Below are 20,257 nucleotides of genomic sequence, written 5' to 3' on the forward strand. Positions count from 1 at the left end.
CACCCGAACCTACATGGTCTAACCAAAGTACACACAAATAATCTTGAACTAATTTCATGTGAAGTGTTTGATTGCAAATGTAAAACTGTGGAAAAAAAAGGGCATTGCCCGCCAATCCTAACCAAATGAGAAAGAGAAGCAAAAGAGAGTCCCTTCAGAGTTACTGAGTGTCCGTGGATTCACCCCCGGTGCTCCCGCAGCCTCTGCAGCCACATAGACTCCCTCTTGACCCGCCGGCTGCCCGGGCTCCAGCTCTGAACCTCCGACACAATCAGCGCCCAAGGCCTCCTTGCCATCAGCACCCTCTCGAATCCCCGCTCCAATACCCGGTTCCCCGAGAGCCAGTCTCCAGCAGCCCATGCGGGTCCTTCAACCGTAAGCTGCCCGCAGCCTGCGTGGGTCTTTCAGCCACTGAGCCCCCCTCCCTGGTCACCATCATGTGGGGTCGTCTCCTCCTTAGTGGGAGACAATCTCCTTATTTCTGATGCTCAGCTCCCCAGGAGTCTGCAACAACCTTGCGATATAGCGCCCAGCACAGATGCCGACATCTTGAGCACACTCCACCATGGTTACACGTTTAAAAAAATACTTTCAGCTCCTCTAACGGGGTGTTTAAAGCCTCTAGTTATGTGGTCCACTTGTGAGCTAGTGGATGGATGATCGGTGATGATCTTGGTCCTCCTCCCCCTTCCCACAGTTGGGACAAGAATCTCCAGTGGTCTACAGCTGAGCCCACCTCCGGGGGAGATGAAGCCAGCAATCGTTGCTGTGTCACGTGGTCCACAGCCCTCCAATGTTTCTTCTCCTTTATCGTAGGGCGAGAAGGGGCCGATCGGGCCAGCTGGCCGAGATGGTGTGCAAGGTCCAGTTGGTCTTCCGGGACCTGCAGGAACCCCGGGAGGTCCCGGCGAGGACGGTGACAAGGTAAGGCCAGCTCCGGGGTTACCGTGCGCTCTCCAAGCATACAAACCCGTCCGATTTTCACCGGATGGTCGGGGTTAAGTGGTGGGGAGTGGTATGTCCACCGAGAAAACACTGGCAAGGGGCTAGAATAAAATCTTTTAAAATTTAGATTTAGACATACAGCAAGGTAACAGGCCAGGAGTCCACGCCACCCAATTTACACCCTATTAACCTACATCTCCGGTATGTTTTGAATGGTGGGATTAAACTGGACCCCCAGGGAGAAAACACGTAAGCATGGGGAGAACGAACAAACTGCTTTCGGGCAGCGCGGGATTTGAACCCTGGACCCAATCGCCAGCGCTGTAAAGGCATGGCGCTAACCACTAAGCCAACCCCGCACCTGGCACCTTTTCCCTAGGGCAGCTGTGGCCCAATACCAGAGGATGTCTTCAGGTGAATGGAGGAAAGAGGGTGAGTTGAACGGCAGGCCGCACTGATTTTTTGGCGGCGTCGAGCCGGGGTGGCCTCGCCGTTGGGCCACAGGGGGAGGAGCTGGGTGGGGTAGGGTAGTGGCGGGGGTGCCTTATCCACAAGGCATACCAAATAACTTTAAATTCATTATACATTTTTTATTTTGTACTTAACATCAAAACACAAGGAACTTAAGTAAGATGCCCATCACAGGAGCAGAGAGCAGTCAGTTTGAAAAGGCGCCGCTCTTGAAGAATGTGCTTGGAGGAAGCGGTCGCTCCCCCTTCACCTCCCCCCGCCCCCCACCCCAGCTCTGTCACTGCATGGGTGTAAATAAAAATGGAGAGTTATTGGTATGAGAGAGGGAAACATTAGATTGATGCTAATGTAGGCTTAGAACTGTAGAATACTATAGCCCTTTGGCCCATCTAGTCTATGCTGGACTCATTCTGCCTAGCCCTACTGACCTGCACCCAGTGCATATCCCTCCCCATCCACGTACCAGTCTGAATTGTTCTTAAATGCCAAAAATCTAGCCTGCAATCACCACTTCCACACTCGCTCTACCCTCTGTGAAGAAGTTCCCCTTAAACTTTTCCACTTTCATCCTTAATCCATGTCCTCTAGTTTTTATCTCACTGACCCTCAGTGGAAAAAGCCTGCTTACTTTATCTATGCCCTTTGTAATTTTGAATCTCAAATCTCCCCTCCTTCTCCGATGCTCCAGGGGAATAAAGTCCTAGCCTGTTTAACCTTCCCCTGCAACTCAGTTCCTCAAGTCCCAGCAACTCTGTCTTTCGTCTCTCACCTGCTGGAATCCTCGAGCAGGCAAACTGCGCCCCCTGACCCTCTCTCTACATTGAACGACCCTCGACTGTCCCTAAACTTTCATCCTTAACCCAGGCCCTCCAGTTCTTGATCTCACCCAACCTCGGTGGGAAAAGCCTGCTTGCTTTCGTATGGGTGAGTGCAACACTGTGGACCGAAGGGTCTGTACTGTGCTGCATTGCTCAATGAACTGGTTGTCACGAAGGCTGTGGGCTCCACTGGGTTTTCGCCCTGGGTCGGGAGAGGGTGGGGACGAGAACTTCTCGGAATTTACGGGCCTGTTCATGGATATGGTTCAGTGATGCCTGGAGATCCTGGGCTACCTCTGAGGGATGGCACTGCAGTGGGACTGGGGGAAGGGTTGTGGGACACCCACTGTGAACCAGACTTGGCTGAGACTGCGGACAACAGGACAGTCATCACACATGGTAGACCAGAGGGTCTGAGGATCAGACAGGATGTGGTGGGGAGAGAGGTTTGGAAGAAGATCAGATGTGGCCAGATTGACGAGGGCCAGTTCAATGCACACAAACATGTACAAAAATAAATAAATGCAATAGATATAAATATTCTTAGAACAAAAGGATAAATAAAGTGGTTTTACAAAAGTGCAGACAGTCCTTTTGTGTTGTCAGAGCAACGCCTGACCAGTGTAACAAGGAGAGATTCAAGAGCCTCGCTATTGGAAAGAAACTGCTCTTGAACCTAGAAGGGCTGGTCTTCAGGCTTCTGGACCTTCTGCCTGAAGATAAACATGAGGAGAGGTTGCTACCAGGGCGATGGGGGTCCTCTATGATGTTGGCTGCCTTCTTGAGGCAGTGCTCAACATCGATGTCTGCCATGGAGCCTTGTGACCATGGACCTAGCCGGGTTTGCTACCTCTGTGTTCACTCAGATTCCCAAACCGGGCTGCGATGCGACCAGCCGTCATACTTCTCATGGATTTCCTGTAGAAATTTGATAGAAGTATCCAGTGACAGGCCGAATCTCCCCAGACTTCCTTGGGAAGGAGTGGAGTAGAAAAGGCATTAGCAAAGCTCAACGATCAGTTCTGGTAGAAGCTTCCCACATGCTGCTTTGTGCGATCGAGGGGATTTGTTCCCCACCTCAATCTGGACGCTCTTTGGTAAGTCAAACTTGCGGATGGAGTATGCGCTTAATGGCATAGGTACAGCGAGGCCTTAGGGTCCAAATCCATAGTTCCCTCAAGGTCACCATGCAAGCTGAGAGAGTGGTTCAGAAGGTGGCCTTCATTCGTCAGAGGATTGAACTCAAGAGCCGTGGCTGCTCCATGAAACTCTGGTTAGACCGCATTTGGAAGAGTGCGTTCAGCTCTGGTCACCTCATTACAGGGAGGATGTATATTCTTTGGGGAGGGTGCAGAAATTTACCAGGATGTTGCCTGGGTTGGATAACTAGTCTTGTCAATCAAGGTTGACAGGCGTCGGGCTTTTCTACTTGGAGCAATGAAGGATGAGGGATGACTTAATAGAGGTTCTGTATATAAGATTATGAGGGTTTTAGAGAGGGTGGGCAACCATCACCTTTCTCCCAGAGTGATAATTGCAAATACCAGAGAATATCTGTAGAAGGTGAATGGAGGAAAATTTAGGGGAGATGTTAGAGGTATTTTTTTAAATTCGGCAAATACAGGGGGTAAAAAAGGAGGAGGAGTTGCTCTGCTTGTTAAGGAGGAAATTACTGCTGTGAGGTGGCAAGATGGTCTGGAGGGATTGTCCAGTGAGGCTGTTTGGGTGGAATTGAGGGGTGAAGGAAACATGAAGGTGCTAATAGGGGTGTATTACAGACCACCAAATGGGTCAAGAAAACTAGAGGAACAAATGTGTAGAGAGATAACGTATATGTGTGAGAATCATAAGGTAGTGATCATGGGAGATTTTAACTTCCCTCACATTGATTGGGATACCCATACAGTTAGAGGGCTGGATGGGCTAGAGTTCGTTAAATGTGTTCAAGATTGTTTTCTGAATCAATTAGTAGAAGAACCGACTCGGGACAGTGTAATACTGGATCTCCTGTTAGGGAATGAGTTAGGTCAGGTATCAGACATTAACGTTGGAGATCCAATTGGGTCTAGTGATCATAATTCTGTTAGTTTTAAGGTAGTTTTAGGGAGGAGCAAGGAGGGGCCTAAAGTTGAGGTTCTGGATTGGAGAAGAGCAAATTTCGAAGGAATAAGAAGGGATTTGGGGAGTATTGAGTGGGACAGGATATTTTCAGGTGAGGGTGTAAATGAGAAATGGAGGATATTCAAAAAAGAAATTTTGAGGGTACAGAGTAGTTATGTCCCAGTGAGGATCAAAGGAAAGGCTAGAAGTTATAGGGAGGCTTGGTTTTCGAGGAATATTGGAAATTTGGTTAGGAGAAAAAGGGAGGTGTACAAGAGGTATAAAGAGCAGGGAGCTGAGAATTTGAAGGAGGACTACAAGGAGTGTAGAAGGAATCTTAAGAAAGAAATTAGAAAGGCCAAAAAAAGGCACGAAGAGGCTTTGGCAGACAGAGTAAAAATAAATCCAAAGGGTTTCTATAAATACATTAAAAGTAAAAGATTAGTGAGGGATAAAATTGGACCCCTTGTAGATAGTGAGGGTAGGCTGTGAGAAGTCAGAGGAAATGGGGGAGATTTTGAATGATTTCTTTGCCTCGGTATTCACTAGGGAAAAAAATATTGAACCAGTTGAGGTAAAGAAAAATAGTGGGGAGGTAATGAAGCATATAAGGATAACCAAAGAGGTAGTGATGGCTGTATTGAAAAAGATAAAGATGGATAAATCTCCAGGACCGGACAAAATATTCCCAAGGACACTCAGGGAGGCTAGTGGACAGATAGTGGGGCCATTAACAGAGATATTTAGGATGTCACTGGCCACGGGGGTAGTGCCAAAGGATTGGAGGGTGGTGCATGTGGTTCTGCTGTTTAAGAAAGGGTCTAAATGTAAACCTAGGAATTATAGGCCCATGAGTCTGACGTCTGTGGTGGGCAAGTTGATGGAAAGTGTTCTGAGGGATGGTATTTACAATTATTTGGAGGTACAGGGATTGCTAGGGAGTAATCAGCATGGTTTTGTCAGGGGTAGATCATGCTTGACAAACCTGATTGAGTTTTTCGAGGGGGTTACAAAAAAGGTTGATGAAGGGAAAGCTATGGATGTTGTCTATTTAGACTTTAGTAAAGCTTTTGACAAAGTTCCCCACAGGAGGTTAGGAAAAAAGGTGGAGGCATTAGGTATAAATGAGGAAGTAGTGAAATGGATTCAGCAATGGTTGGATGGGAGGTGTCAGAGAGTAGTGGTAGAAAATTGTTTGTTCGATTGGAGGCCAGTGACTAATGGAGTTCCTCAGGGATCGGTCCTCGGTCCACTATTGTTTGTTATATATATTAACGATCTGGAAGTAGGGGTGGAGAATTGGATAAGCAAGTTTGCGGATGATACAAAGGTTGGTGGTGTTGTGGACAGTGAGTAAGATTACCGTAGATTAAAAGGTGATTTGGGAAGGCTGGAGGTGTGGGCTGAGAAATGGCTGATGGAATATAATACAGATAAGTGTGAGGTGTTACATTTTGGAAAGGCAAATCTAAATAGGTCATATGCATTAAATGGTAGGCTATTGAGATGTGCAGAGCAACAAAGGGATTTAGGAGTTGTGGTAAATAGTACCCTCAGGGCTGATACTCAGGTAGATGGTGTGGTGAAGAAGGCATTTGGAATGTTGGCCTTCATAAATCGGAGTATTGAATTCAAGAGTAGGGAGGTTATGATGAAATTGTACAAGGCATTGGTGAGGCCAAATTTGGAGTACTGTGTACAGTTTTGGTCACCAAATTATAGGAAAGATATAAACAAAATAGAGAGAGTGCAGAGAAGGTTCACGAGAACGTTGACAGGATTTCAAGGTTTGAGTTACAGGGAAAGGTTGTGCAGACTGGGGCTTTTTTCTCTGGAGCGTAGAAGATTGAGAGGGGACTTGATAGAGGTGTTTAAGATTTTAAAAGGGACAGACAGAGTAAACGTGGATAGTCTTTTTCAATTAAGAGTGGGGGAGCTTCAAACAAGAGGGCATGGTTTAAGATTGAAGGGGAAAAATTATAAGGGGAACATGAGGGGAAATTTCTTTACGCAAAAGGTGGTGGGGATGTGGAATGAGCTTCCGACAGATGTGGTCGAGGTGGGATAATTGGTTACATTTAAGGAAAGACTAGATAGTTACATGGATAGGAGAGGACTGGAGGGGTATGGACTGGGCGCTGGTCAGTGGGACTAGGAGGATGGGGATTTGGTACGGCATGGATTAGTAGGGCCGAACTGGCCTGTTCTGTGCTGTAAGTGGTTATATGGTTATGTGGTTAAATACCTGGAACACATTGCCGGGGGTGATGGTGGAAGCTGGGTCAACAGAGAGACTCAAAGCCCTCTTAGACAGGCACATGGATAAAAGAAAAATAGAAGTTTTTTTTTTAGACTTGCAGCACAGTAACAGGCCATTCAGCCCTCGAGTCCGTACCATCCAATTCACACCCCATTAATCTATGTCCACGGTACGTATCGAAAACAGAAGCCCCCGTGGGAAAATCTGCGCAGACACAGGGAGAGCATTCGAGCTCCTTTACAGACACCGCCGGGTTCGAACTCTTGTCCTGACCGCTGGTACTGTGAAGGGGTCGCGCTAACTGCTACGCTGGCCATGCTACCCCATATGGGTGCGAGAGAGGGAAGGTTCGGATTGTGGCGGAGCCATTTCCATGGGTCAGCATGATGTTGTGGGCTGAAGGGCCTGGTTGTTCCATGCTTGAGCAGAACTGAAGGGTCTTGTGGTCCCCATTGTCACTGACATACTTTCTGCTTTGTTTCCAGGGTGAAGTCGGTGAGCCGGGGCATAAAGGCAGGAAGGGGAGCAAAGGAGAACATGTGAGTACATCTGCCTCGCCATTCTTCGTAACGTCGTCTGTGTCCCCCCTCCCTGCAGCCATGGGGAAGGGTGAGCAGAGGAGAAGAGAGGGGGCATGGGGAGGAGTTGAAATCTCTTCTACCATGACCTGTGCTCCTCCTCACGCCCCTTCCTTCCACTTCTTCTCCTCTCACTGGTGTCACTAGGGGAATGAGGGAGGTTGTGGACTGCACTGGTGACACCATCAGAGTGACTATCTATAAAATTTTTGTGCAGTGTTTCAGCAGAAATTTAGTATTTTTTATTAAAAAAAATCCCTGTTGTTTGTGACAACAACAAAAACATTTTCTGTCAGCCAGGCTGGCATGTAACAATAGATCCATGAGGCTAACACTCGATGCCCGGTTACTTTTCGAACCTCTGGTCAGAGCAACGATGACGACGCTTCGAATTCCATGGTTTCATCTGCACAAGCAAGCATTGTTGTTTTTGTTGCTGCCGGTGTCTTTAGAGTCGCTGCTTTGTTTAGGTTTTTATGGTGTTTCAGCAACAATCTTGTGGTCATTAGTATTTATTTTCTTACCCAATTCTCACTTCAGCCACATGAAACAATGGAAATGTAAATACATTTAAGGCCGTGCGTGTGATATTGTAATTTAAAGGTGTAATTTTAATTTTGCTGGTTGTTTGCGCCATTACATTCAATTATCTATGGGAATTCTGATTCACGAGTAACGTTAGTACGAAAATCATCACTAAAGATTCGAACTCTGGTCTGATCGCTGGTGCTGTAAAGGCCTTACAGTAACCGCTATGTCGACTGTGTCTTATGAAGGACATAAGCCCGAAACATTGGTTATGTGGCTTTATCTTTGGTATGTAAAGTTTGACCTGCTGGGTTTCTCCAGCGTTGTGCTTTTACTTCAACCACAGTGGCTGCAGACTTTTGTGTTTTACTGCTATTCAGCCCATCGAGTCTGTTTCACCATTTAACCATGAGCAGATCCATTTACCCTGCCTTCTTCCTTTAAGCGTTTGATGACCGGGATCACCAAGAACAGTGCCAACAAGCCACCAGATTTGGTCAGCGTTCCACTGATCTTTGCACCACATGAAGGCCAGCCAATCCCCTTGAGTGCCTGATCTTAAACCAAACCCGGTTTGCCGTGCTGTGTTGTGGAGAGCATCACCATTGATCACATGGTGACTCCAAGAGCACCTCCGATGCGCAATCTTGCAGCACTATGGGATCTTGCAGTGCTATGGGATCTTGCAGCGCTATGGGATTCTCTCTGCTTGCCTGGAGAGGGAAGGCAGAGATTGGAGCCTCCTTCCCCAGCTGTGCAAATGCCCCTATTGTGGCCGTGAGCCTTGCCATTATTATCTCATGCAACATCTCCACAAAGCAATGACTTCCGCTGCCTGACGTTCGAGGTCAGCGGCTGCGCGGAAGAACCGGCACCTTCCTATCACAACCCAAGCCTATCCCTGGGATCTCCCAAACAGAGGGTGGGGGTGGCCTCACTGTTGCCTTTCTTGAGAGATGTGCAATAAGAGGGAAACAGATCAAGGTCATTGTCCCAACTCTCTTCGTCCTGTACTGCGTTGAGACCATCCAGAGAACACTGGCCCAGAGGCCCAGGTCCAAGCATTATTACTGAGTGAAACGCAAAGGTATGCAGACCTTGTTACCACCCTACAGGTATACCGCATTTTACAAATACGCATTTCACAAAACCTGTGTTTGCTATCCGGAAGAAATATCAATGGGTTTTCACTTTTATGAAAGTAGCCTTCAATAGTAGGGAATGGGTCTTCGGTTTACACCATTTCAGCTTACGAAAAGTTTCATAGGGATACTCTAGATTTGTAAAGCAGGGTATACCTGTACACACACACACACACACACACACACACACACACACACACACACACACACACACACACACACAACCCCCCCACACACAATCCCCCACACACACCCACTCACACGCACACACACACACACCCACACTCACACACAACACAGTAAAACACAGACATATGGACATGCACACACAAACACAGACCAACAGGAACACATCACAACACTGTCAAATACACACACACACACACACACACACACACACACACACACACACACACACACACACACACACACTGCACAGTACATAAATTCACAAATATGCAGAGATACAATTTGAAATCAATATACATACATAAATATTGTGGGATGATTTACTCTGTTACAGGATACCATTCATCAATCTCACAGCCTGTGGGAAGAAACTGTTCCCCAGCCTGTCCGTCCTGATTTTGATGCTCCTGTGTTTCCTGACGGTTGTGGGTCAAAGATACTGGGCGCTGGATGGAAAAGATCCTCAAAAATTAATCGAGGCCAATTTAACTGCTGCTCCCAGTGAATTCCATCGAGGAGAGGGAGAACCCAGGGTCCCACTCGGCCATATTGCTGACTGTCTGCACTGACAACATTGATTTGGGCTATTGGTTTGTAATGGATGTGTGCATTTTTGTCTCCCACAGGGCCCACCTGGACCCCCTGGCCCAATTGGGCCTGTAGGACAACCAGGTCCTGCCGTAAGTAACGCTTCCATGGAGATTGAGCATTCCCCACCCCTCCCCCCACCCCCGACAAACTCTGCAACTGAACCTTGATCAACACCGTCTGGGCACACTCCTCCTACCAGCTGGCACCGATTTGTCCAATGTCCATTAACTCTCCTCCCACTTTTTCTCATTTCCCCCAGCTCTCCTTACCCTTCCCTCTCCATTCAGCGAGATATCCCTTCCCCCACCACCTGTTTTCTCTTCAATTCTCCCTCCCGTACCCACCTTTGACCACTTGCTTGTTGGGCTGTGCTCCTCCCCCTCCCTTTTCTCTCCTCCTTGCCCCTCTCCCCAAGCTCTATGAGCACGTCCTGAGCTCCTCTCCCTGCCCCTTCTTCCCCTTCTCCTCAAGATCTACGAGCATGTCCTATGCTCCTCCCCCGTCCCTTCCTCCCTCTCTTCTCCCCACCTTTTTAAATCCACCAGCCACCTGCTCTTTGTTCATTGAAGGGTAGCCATGTTGGCTAAGGTGTCACTGCAAGGCAGGAGCTGACAAATTAATGACACCAACAACCTCTCAGTTCATTGCAGCTGATCAGGGGATCTCTCTAAGAAGGGTTGTCCTTGGATTCCCCGTTGATATTTACCTCCTGGCTAATTGCAGCAATCAAGTGGTAATCCACCTGCTGCGACCCTTGCTTTGCGTACATCGCCTAACACAAACTATGGGTCGGGGTCAGCCACCCCACCCATGTGCTCACCCGTGAGTCATTTTTTCCCCTTATCCCAAGTCTAATGCCTCCGTCGCATCTGCTCCCAGGATGAGGACTTCCGTGCAAATCATCAGAGATGTCCTCCTTCTTCAAGCAACGTGGCTTCCCCTCTACCACCATCAACTTGGCCCTCACCCACATTACCAGCATATCTGTCCTGAACCCCTCTGCCCCCATGTGCAACAAAGACAGGATTTCCCCTAGTCCTCACCTCCCACCCCACCAGCCTCCGAGTCCAACAGATCCTCCTCCATCATTTCTTCTATGTGATTCCACCACTGGACACATTCCTCTCTCCACTTTCCACAGGGATCGCTCCCTCCATGACTCCCTCATCCTCCTTCACCAATCAACCCCTTGTGACCGCAGGAGATGTTCCACATGCCCACACCTCCTCCCTCACCACCATTTGGGGCCCCAAACAGTCCTTTCCAGTTGAAGCAATATTTCACATGAATCTGCAGAGGTCATCTACTGAAATCTGTGCTCCCCATCATATCCGTGTCCTCCTGGGAGAGGGGGGTGTGAAGCAGATCCCCACCATCTCTGTGTCCCCCTGTAAGGTTGGGGAGAATGTTGAGCAGATCCCCACCATCTCTGTGTCTTCCTATATGGTCAATGGTGTATGAACCAGATCCCAGCCGTCTCTGTGTCCACCCATACAGTCAGTGGGAGAACTGAGCAGATCCTTGTGTGACCATTGGTCACCAGTACATCTCTGTCAGGAACCGGAGTGCCCCTAGGCACAGGCGTAACCTGAGATACCAGGTTGGGGTGGAGTGAGGAGGGTGTGTCGAGCTGGGGTATTTGAGGGGCGGGCAACGGTGGGGTGGGGGGAAGGTGTTGGTTAACTGGAGCCCGTTGAGCCCTGACTCTGGGCAGGGGGTTGCCTCACTGTCAATCGTCTCTTCCCGCAGGGTGCAGATGGTGAGCCTGGGCCCAGAGGTCAACAAGGTCACTTTGGACAGAAGGGTGACGAAGGTCCACGAGGTTTCCCAGGATCACCAGGTCCAATCGGTCTGCAGGTGAGTGCCCAATGTGGAAGGATGGGCCGGTCAGATTCAATACTGAACGTCCTGGGGCTAGGATGTGGGTTGGATACAATGTGCCAAAGGAACTCAGTGGAAAGCAACGGACAATATTGAAATGATGGAATGGGGTTCTGGGGGGCTGGGGTGTAAAGAGGTGATGGACGGTGATGGACAGATAAGTAAACACAAGGAATGGAGGGATCAAATTCAGACAGGAGGTATATAGTAAATGATAGGACACAGAGGAGTGCAGAGGAACAGAGATCTGAGAATAGAAATACATTATACTCTGAAGGTGGACAGAGTTGTAAATAAACCTTTTGGTATCTTTGCCTTTATAAATCTGAGTATTGAGTATAGGAGTTGGGATGCGATGTTGAAGTTGTTTAAGACATGGGTGAGGCCAAATTTGGAGTATTGTGCGCAATTCTTGACCCCTAACTATAGGAAGGATATCAGTAAGATCGAAAGAGCGCATGGAAGATTTATTAGGATGTTGCCGGGTCTTCATGAGTTGGGTTACAGGGAAAGATTAAACAGGTTAGGACTTTATTCCTTGGAGCGAAGAAGAATGAGGAGAGATTTGATGAGGTTTACAAGATTATGAGAGGTATAGACAGAGTGAATATGAATAGATTTTTTCCCACTTAGATTGGGGGCAATAACTATGAGGGGTGTCATAGTTTTAAGCTGAAGGGGGAAGCTCTTCACTTAGAGAGTGGTGGGAGTGTGGATCGAGCTGCCATCTGATGTGATGAATGCGATTAAATTGGATAGTCCCATGGATGGGGGACTATGGATAGTCCCATGGATTGGGGGCAGGTCAATGGGACTAGGGTGATGATGTTCGACATGGATTAGAGGGGCAAAATGGCCTGTTTTCTGTGCTGTAGCATTCTCTGGCAGAAGAGATGGAGTTTAATCAGGCTCAATGTCCATTTGAATAAGATCACTCTTCTGGCCAACAGCATAGAAAAGGTGACAACCCGATATGCGGATGTGGGAACATGTCCCCACTTCTGGGGTGTTTTTCTGGGGTGTATCATTCCAAAAAGAGCCATCAATGGGTTAGGTTGCAAACTGATATCCAGTATAGCTAACAAAGTCTTAAAAAATATCTACCCAAGCCACTTCTGATTTACATCTATCACAAATAGAGCTAACATTAGAAAAAATACGGGCCAATTTGACGTATGAGCTCAATGTACCACTTTAAACTGAATCAAAGAATGACAAGCACATATTGAAGAGGTTTTAACCCATCCAAAGATCTTCTCCCATGATTCCTCTAGAAGATATACCTGAGGTTCCTCTTCCCAGGCCCTTTTAATTTTGTCATCAGAACTTAGATGATGGAGCAGGCTCGGTGGGCTGGACCGCTGATTCCTCCCCCCACTTTGTTGCGCAAGTAGAACTTGAGGCATTGTAAGCAGCTGCAGGGATTCGCTGACTTGTGCTTTGTGTTCCAGGGAATGCCTGGACCTTCGGGAGAGAAGGGAGAAACAGGTGACGTTGGTCCCATGGTGAGTGACCCCGCCAACTCCTTGCCTACTGTCGCACCGCGGTTTTTCCATCGGGCTGGTGAGGGAAATGCTCAGCATTGCTGCTGCTGAAGAACTGCTCATACAAACCCTCCGTGACTCACCTATTTATTCAACAACAACAGCTATTTATTTTAATATTTATATCTACATAATGTGCATATGTATCGTTTGTCTGCACGTGTGTTTGTAGTTTTGCACTAAGGACCAGAAAAGCTGTTTCGTTGGGTTGTATTTATACAATCAGATGACAAATAAACTTCAACTGAATCTGTTTAGAACAGCCAACTGTGCTTTAGGAACAGCATGGTCAAGGATACTTTTAATGCCAGGTAGTAACTCATAAATATGTAATATACATGATACACTTCAAATTTTGTCTGCCACAAGGCAAAGAGTCACCATGAGTGTTACCCGACACCCCTAACAGTCGGAGAAAGAGAGTCCCTTCAGAGACGCTCTGAAGGTAAAGGTTCCATTTTTGTCACGTAATACAAATTTTCAAGTTCAAGTTTACATTTAAAACCCGACAAAACATTGTTTCTCCATAGTATATAATGATCTCTTTAAAGATATAATTTTAAGTAAATATATATAAGTATTTTGGCATGATTTACTTGGTTACAGGATGCTATTCATCAATCTCCTCAGCCTGGCAGTCCTGATTTTGAAGCTCCTGTATCTCCTTCCTGATGGTAGTGGGTCAAAGATACCATGTGCCAGGGGTGCAGTGTTGCCGGAGCACACAGGACACCTCGCTGGGCCACTCAGTGTGGGGACTGACAGCGGGTTACTGGGAGAGGCCCCCGACACCAGCCCCCCCACACTGATCCCACCACCCCATTTCTCCCCCTAGACAGCCCACCGCCAGCCCCCACATGATCCCCCTGCCCCATTTCTCCCCCCCGATAGCCCGCCACCAGCCCCCACACTGATCCCAGTACCCTGTTTCTCCCCATCCCCCTGGGGATATTTTTGAGCCATTTTATAGAAAAAACATGAGTATTGTATTCCATCAAATACGGTAAATTGCCTGATAGTGAAGGAAATGAACCTGAATCATCTGTGACTATCACTTCAGTTCACGTCAAGGCAGTCACGAAGAAGGCTCACCAGTGGTTATACTTCGCGAGGAGTTTGAAGAGATTTGGCATGTCACCAAAGAGTCTTGCAAATTTCTACAGGTGTACTGTGAAGGGCATTCTGACTGGTTACATTACTGCCTGGGACGGAGGGGCCAATGCACGGGACAGGAATGGACGACAGAGAGTTGTGAACTCAGCCAGCACCATCATTGGCGTCAGTCTTCAAGGGAAGTGGAGATAGAGTGCTCCTCCGCGGCATCCAACCGCCTAGACTAACCACCAAAGGCTCCGTGCAGCCTTTAAATGGCCTGTTGAAGGAGCTGACAGTTCTATTTTAAAATCCTGTATCCGCCCAAGGTGGCAGGAGTGGCTTGGGGCACCAGGTGTACTACACCCATTTTGGAGGGAGAAAGCAGAGGGGATGACCCACGGGACGGTGACCACGGCGGTGGACCAGTGAGGGGCTTTGCTGCTGAAGAACTCCACAGGCTGTTGGTGACTCGAGGCAAGGGACCCACTTGCAGTCAAAGGCTGTGGACCACTGGAGGCTGGCACAAAACTGGCTGAAACAGTAGCAGGTATTGGAATCGGGATGTGAGGAGGTCTGTGGACTGAAGTGGCTCCCTGAGGGACCTCGGGCGCTAAAGGCTTCCTGATCGCGTCAGAGGTTTGGATCTGGAGCTCAGTTTGTCATGGTTTGGACTATATACTGGTGAATCCATGTACAATTCCAATGTCATCTACAAGTTTGCCAATGACCCCACAGTTTTTGGCAGAATCACAAACGGCAACGAGGAAGAGTACAGGAGGGAGATAGATCAGCTCGTTGGATGGTTTAACAAAAACAACCTCATACTCAACGTCAACAAAACCAAGGAGATGATTGTGGACTTCAGGTGGGAGTCAGGGGAACACCACTCAATCCTCATCGAGAGCTCAGTAGTGCAGAAGGTCAAGAGCTTCAAATTCTTTGGGGTCAACATCTGTCCCGGAAACTCTATGTTGATGCAATCACAAAGATGGCTCACCAGCGGCCATATTTTGTGAGGTGTTTGAGGAGATTCAGTCTGTCATTGAAGACTCTCATAAACTTCTACAGGTAGACTGCGGAGAGCATTCTGGCTGGTTGCATCACTGCCTGTTATGGGGGGTGCCAACTCTCAGGACAATAATAAAATCCAGACGGTTGTTAACTTGGCCTGCGACATCACGGGCACTAGACTTCACTCCATCAAGGACATCGACATGAGGCGGTGTCTTAAAAAAGCAACTTCTCCCAGCAGCGGGTCGGTCTGTAGCAGGGGGCCCAGCAACGGGTCGACCTGCAGCGGGAGGCCCAACGTCGGGTCGACCTGCAGCGGGAGGCCCAACAACGGGTCGACCTGCAGCATGAGGTCCAACAACAGGAGACACAGCAGCTGGAGGCTCAGCAAGGATACGGAAGCAGCTCACCAGAGAAGGATGAGAATACACAGATACAGAGAAAAGAAGAAGATGACACAGACATGGATACAGACACAGAAGAAGAGGAGGAAGACAACCAAGAATTTCAAAGGAAAGAAGAAGCTAAAATAGAAGGACAAAGTTTAGATAAAGCCTTTTTCGAAGAACAAATGAGGTCATTAAAAGAATGGCTATCATTAGAATTTAGTTTAATCAAAAGAAAAATGAAAAGAGCTGAAGGCAGATAGATTTGGTCATGACTGAAATAGGGAAAAAAGTAGAAATGTGGAGGAACGAGAAGCTGCTGTAGAAATGGAGATAAATGATTTAAGAGGGAAGTTGGAAGAGAGCGAAAAAAAATTAGAGTCACAAGATTTATTGTCACAAAATATTGACGCATTGGAAAACTACAGTAGGTGAAACAACATAAAAATAGTGGGCCTGAAAGAAGGCAAAGGGTCAAATATGAAGGAATTTATAAAAGGATGGATCCCGAAGATGCTGGGAACGACAGATTCACATGAAGAAATAGAAATTGAAAGGGTGCATAGAGCACTAGTTCTGAAACGCCACCACATCAAAAACCGAGATCCATATTGGTAAAATTTCTAAGATATTCGACAAGAGAGAACATACTGGAGCAGGCAAGAAAGAAGGTTAGAGAAGACAATAAGTCTTTGGAATATAAGGGACAAAAAAGATTTTTTTACCCGGACATAAGCTTTGAACTTTTAAAGAGGAAGGAATTCAACATGGCGAAAACAATCTTATGGAAGAAAGGTTATAACTTTATATTAAGACATCCAGCAGTACTCAAAGTATTAATTCCTGGGAAACAGAATAGACTGTTCTCAGATCAAAGAAAGCCCAAGAATTTGCTGAACATTTGCAGGACAGAAGAAGAAGAGAGGAGGAGGAGTGATAAGAAGGATGAGTGGCAAGAAAATATACAAAAATATGTAAAAATATAAAGTAAAGATAATGTATATATAAAGATTTAAAGATGGATAAGAGAAGTGGAAGAAGGGAAAAAAGAGAGAGAGAGCTTTGTTATAAGTATAGAAAAATAGTGTTCTCTGGGGGGGGGTGCTGGGGGTGGGAGGATAACGGTCATTGCGAAATCGGTTGACGCTTGTGAGTAAGTTCGCAAACCGAATGGAAAGGGGAGTTGTGGTTGCCGTCAAGGGACAAGGGGCAATCCAAGGAGGGGAGGTTCATTTGGGGTTAAAGGATTATTGCTTGTGGGGATTGTTCGGGTATTTCATATCTTAAGTGCATTGTCATATATTGAGATTAAAAAGGAAAGCTTAAAGAACAGTAATAGAAAAAAAAGGGTATGGAGGTGGTGAAGAGGTGGAAAAAAAATGAAAATAAAGATATAAGATGCCCACGTTGGACTATATGACCATAAACATTAACGGAATATATAACCAAGTTTAAGTGTATCCCATTGGAAAAAAAACACATATAATTTAAAAGACAAAGTTACAATGTTTGAAAAAACCTGGGAACCATATATGGAACATAACAGAAAGAGCAGGCCTCAGACCACCACCACCACCTAAAATGATAAGAAGATAAACACGATCAGATTTAACGTGTATAAGTAGATGATACGTCTTTTTTGTTTGTATTCGTTTTGTATAAAGATATTATTTTATTGTATTTTATATGTTCAATATTTACTGTTTTTGGAGGGGGGTGGGAAGGGGAAGGGAGGGATGGGGAAAAAAAGAGAAAATGTCACAGTGAATATTTAAAGAGATGCATCTGTAAATATATTGGTTGATATGGTTCATAGTGCGATAAATAAAGAATTACAAAAAAAAAGCAACTTCTATCCTCAAAGACCCTCACCACCCCGGCCATGCCCTCTTCACTCTGCTACCATCGGGAAAGAGGTACAGGAGCCGAAAGACGAGCACCCAGCGACACAAGAACGGCTTCTTCCCCGCTGCCATCAGATTCCTGAATGGACCATGAATCACTGATACCTCAGATTTTTCTATTATTTTGCATTAAAGTTTTTGTTAATAGTGTATTTACAAAAATATACCATATAAACTTTTGTATTCATCTGATTTGGGGGGGAAGTGTCAACTTTTATATGTTTCAAACTTTTGACCACAGTATGTACCTGCGCCATTCAAAGCTTCAGGTGCTCGGACAGCTGGAACTGGGCGGTGGGACCGAGTTTGGGTGGTTGGGAGATCAGATGGGTAGGCAGCCGGGGCGAGGGTCCGCAAATGGGGTGTCGGGAGGTCAGAGGGGCGTCGGGAGCTCAGACGGGTGGGTGGCAATGGCGATGATCTGTGGTTTGGATTAGGACTCTGATCTGGAATCGTCTCTCTCTTTCCCCTCTCCAGGGTCCGCCAGGTCCCCCAGGCCCAAGAGGTCCTGCTGGTTCATCCGGAGCAGACGTGAGCTCAGCTTCAGTTCCCTCCTTTCAGTTTGCTTTGCCCAACACCCGGCTCGGCTCCCGCCTCATTTTTGCCGTGTTTTTCCCCCCTCGCAGGGTCCCCAAGGTCCCCCTGGTGGTCTCGGCAACCCTGGCTCCATTGGCGAGAAGGTGAGCGATCAGCGCGGCGGACCTGAGGGGAGGAACGGCCTGGCAATGGCAATTTTGGGTATTTCAAGGGGCAACGGGTGGAACCTCAGGAGGCAGAAGAGCTGGTGCAGCTGGAGGGTTCATTAGGGCCAAATGCTTTCTCTGGGAATCGGCAAGACTGGAATCTGGGATTGTTATAGCAAAGGACTAGGTATATTTGAAGTTCATATTTGTTGTCACATCCACCAAAGTGCAGTGAGAAAACTTGTTTTGTGAGCAATTCACTAACTAACCCATACATGGTACAGCGGAGTTATATAGAGAGACGTCAGTGGGTTGAGGACAAAGGCGACAATATTTTGCTCATGTGAGCCTAATTATGGCAGGTTAAATTCTCCTTGAACTTGGTGGTGTATGATCTCATGCTCATAAATCCTCTCCTTGGGGGGATGGGGGTGGGGGGGTTGGGGTGGTGAAGAGAGTACAGCTGGGAATGGTTTGAGACTTTTAATATGTTGGCTGCTTTTGCATTATGGCAGGAAGAGTAGACGAGGGGGTATGGTGAAGTCAATGGAGGGGAGGGGATGTGTGCTGGGGTTGATGGAGGGAAGTGGGATGTGTGATGGGGTCGATGGAATGAAGGGGAGTATATGGTGGGTTTGATGAAGGGGAGATTGGTGTGAGATGGGGTCGATGGAGGGGATATGGGTGTGTATGGGTGTGTGATGGATCGATAGAGGGGATGGGGATGATGGAGGGGATGGGGGTGTGTGATGGATCGATGGAGGGGATGGGGGTGTGATGGAGTCGAGGGAGGGGATGTGGGGGTGTGATGGGGTTGATGGAGTGGAGAGGAGTATGTGATGGGGTTGATGGAAGAAAGTGGGATGTGTGATGGGGTCGATGGAATGGAGGGGGTATATGGTGGGTTTGATGAAGGGGAGATGGGTGTGTGATGGAGTTGATGGAGGGGAGGGGATGCATGATGGAGTCGATGGAGGGGATGTGGGTGTGTGATGGTCATTGGAGGGGATGTGGGTGTAATGGATCGATGGAGGGGATGGGGGTGTGATGGATCGATGGAAGGGATGGTGGTGTGATGGATCGATGGAGGGGATGGGGGTGTGATGGATCGATGGAGGGGATGGGGGTGTGTGTGATGGAGTCGATGGAGGGGATGGTGTGTGATGGATTGATGGGGGAAGGGTGTGTGTGATGGAAGGGAGGAGTTCATCGGAATATTTCCCTAATTTAGTGAACGTACTCATAATTTTACACTCCTTGTGAGCAGTTCCATTTGTCCTGCTATCGGACAGATGTCAATAGACTTGAAAAGATAGAATTTAATTCATTTAAATTTAGATATACAGCACGGTGACAGGCTATTTCTGCCCATGAGTCCGTGCCACCCAATTTACACCCAATTAGCCTACACCCCTGGTATGTTTCAAACAGTGGGTGGAAGCCAGAGCCCCCGGGGAAAACCCATGCAGACATGGGAGAATGTGCAAACTCCTTGCAGACAGCACAGGATACGAACCCCAGTCCTGATCGTTGGCTACACCAACTGTGGCAGCCCGTCCATTCAACTCTTGAAGGCTGGATGGCATCAACGTGGAGAAGATGTTTCCTGAAGACCAGAGGGCATGGCCTCGCCTCAGAGTAGAAGGGCGTCCCTTCAGGACAGAGATGAGGAGAAATATCGTCAGGCAGAGGGGGCGGAATCTGTGGGGTTCGTTGGGCTGTGGCGGTCATCATTGGGTGGATTTAAAGCGGAGGTTGAGAGGTTCTTGATCCGTAAGGGTGTCAAAGGCCATGGGGAGAAGGCAGGAGAATGGGGTTGAGAGGAATTGGGGGAGCAGATTGAAGGGGCCGAACAGCCTAAGCCTGTTCCTGCATGTTATAACCTTTGTCGTCTGAAGTTGAAACCTCTTGGAAATTCCTTTGTCCTTAATTTAAAGGTAAAGGTTCTATTATTGTCACAACACTAGATTGGTTCTCAATCTTTTTCTTTCAACTCACATAAGTAATCCCTATGCCATAGGTGCTCTGTGGTTAGTAAGGGATTGCATAAGGTGGGATTTGGGTGGAAAGAAAAAGTTTGGAAACCATAGTTTTAATTAACTTGTTATGAGCAGCATTTCAGAACTCCAAA

At 47.4% G+C, this 20,257-nt stretch overlaps 1 protein-coding gene across 1 annotated transcript in view; it reads left to right on the plus strand.

Annotated features, from left to right (window-relative positions):
• The window catches only part of LOC138754746 (collagen alpha-1(V) chain-like), a 244,223-nt gene that overhangs the window by 174,543 nt on the left and 49,423 nt on the right, over nucleotides 1–20,257 (plus strand). Inside the window, exons 44-50 of the mRNA XM_069919517.1 lie at nucleotides 817–924; nucleotides 7,080–7,133; nucleotides 9,658–9,711; nucleotides 11,372–11,479; nucleotides 12,955–13,008; nucleotides 17,921–17,974; nucleotides 18,070–18,123. Coding sequence (XP_069775618.1) covers nucleotides 817–924; nucleotides 7,080–7,133; nucleotides 9,658–9,711; nucleotides 11,372–11,479; nucleotides 12,955–13,008; nucleotides 17,921–17,974; nucleotides 18,070–18,123 — 486 coding nt within the window. The remainder of the gene's footprint in view (nucleotides 1–816; nucleotides 925–7,079; nucleotides 7,134–9,657; nucleotides 9,712–11,371; nucleotides 11,480–12,954; nucleotides 13,009–17,920; nucleotides 17,975–18,069; nucleotides 18,124–20,257) is intronic.

The sequence above is a fragment of the Narcine bancroftii genome, chromosome 2, assembly GCF_036971445.1.
Source record: "Narcine bancroftii isolate sNarBan1 chromosome 2, sNarBan1.hap1, whole genome shotgun sequence".
Taxonomy (NCBI): domain Eukaryota; kingdom Metazoa; phylum Chordata; class Chondrichthyes; order Torpediniformes; family Narcinidae; genus Narcine; species Narcine bancroftii.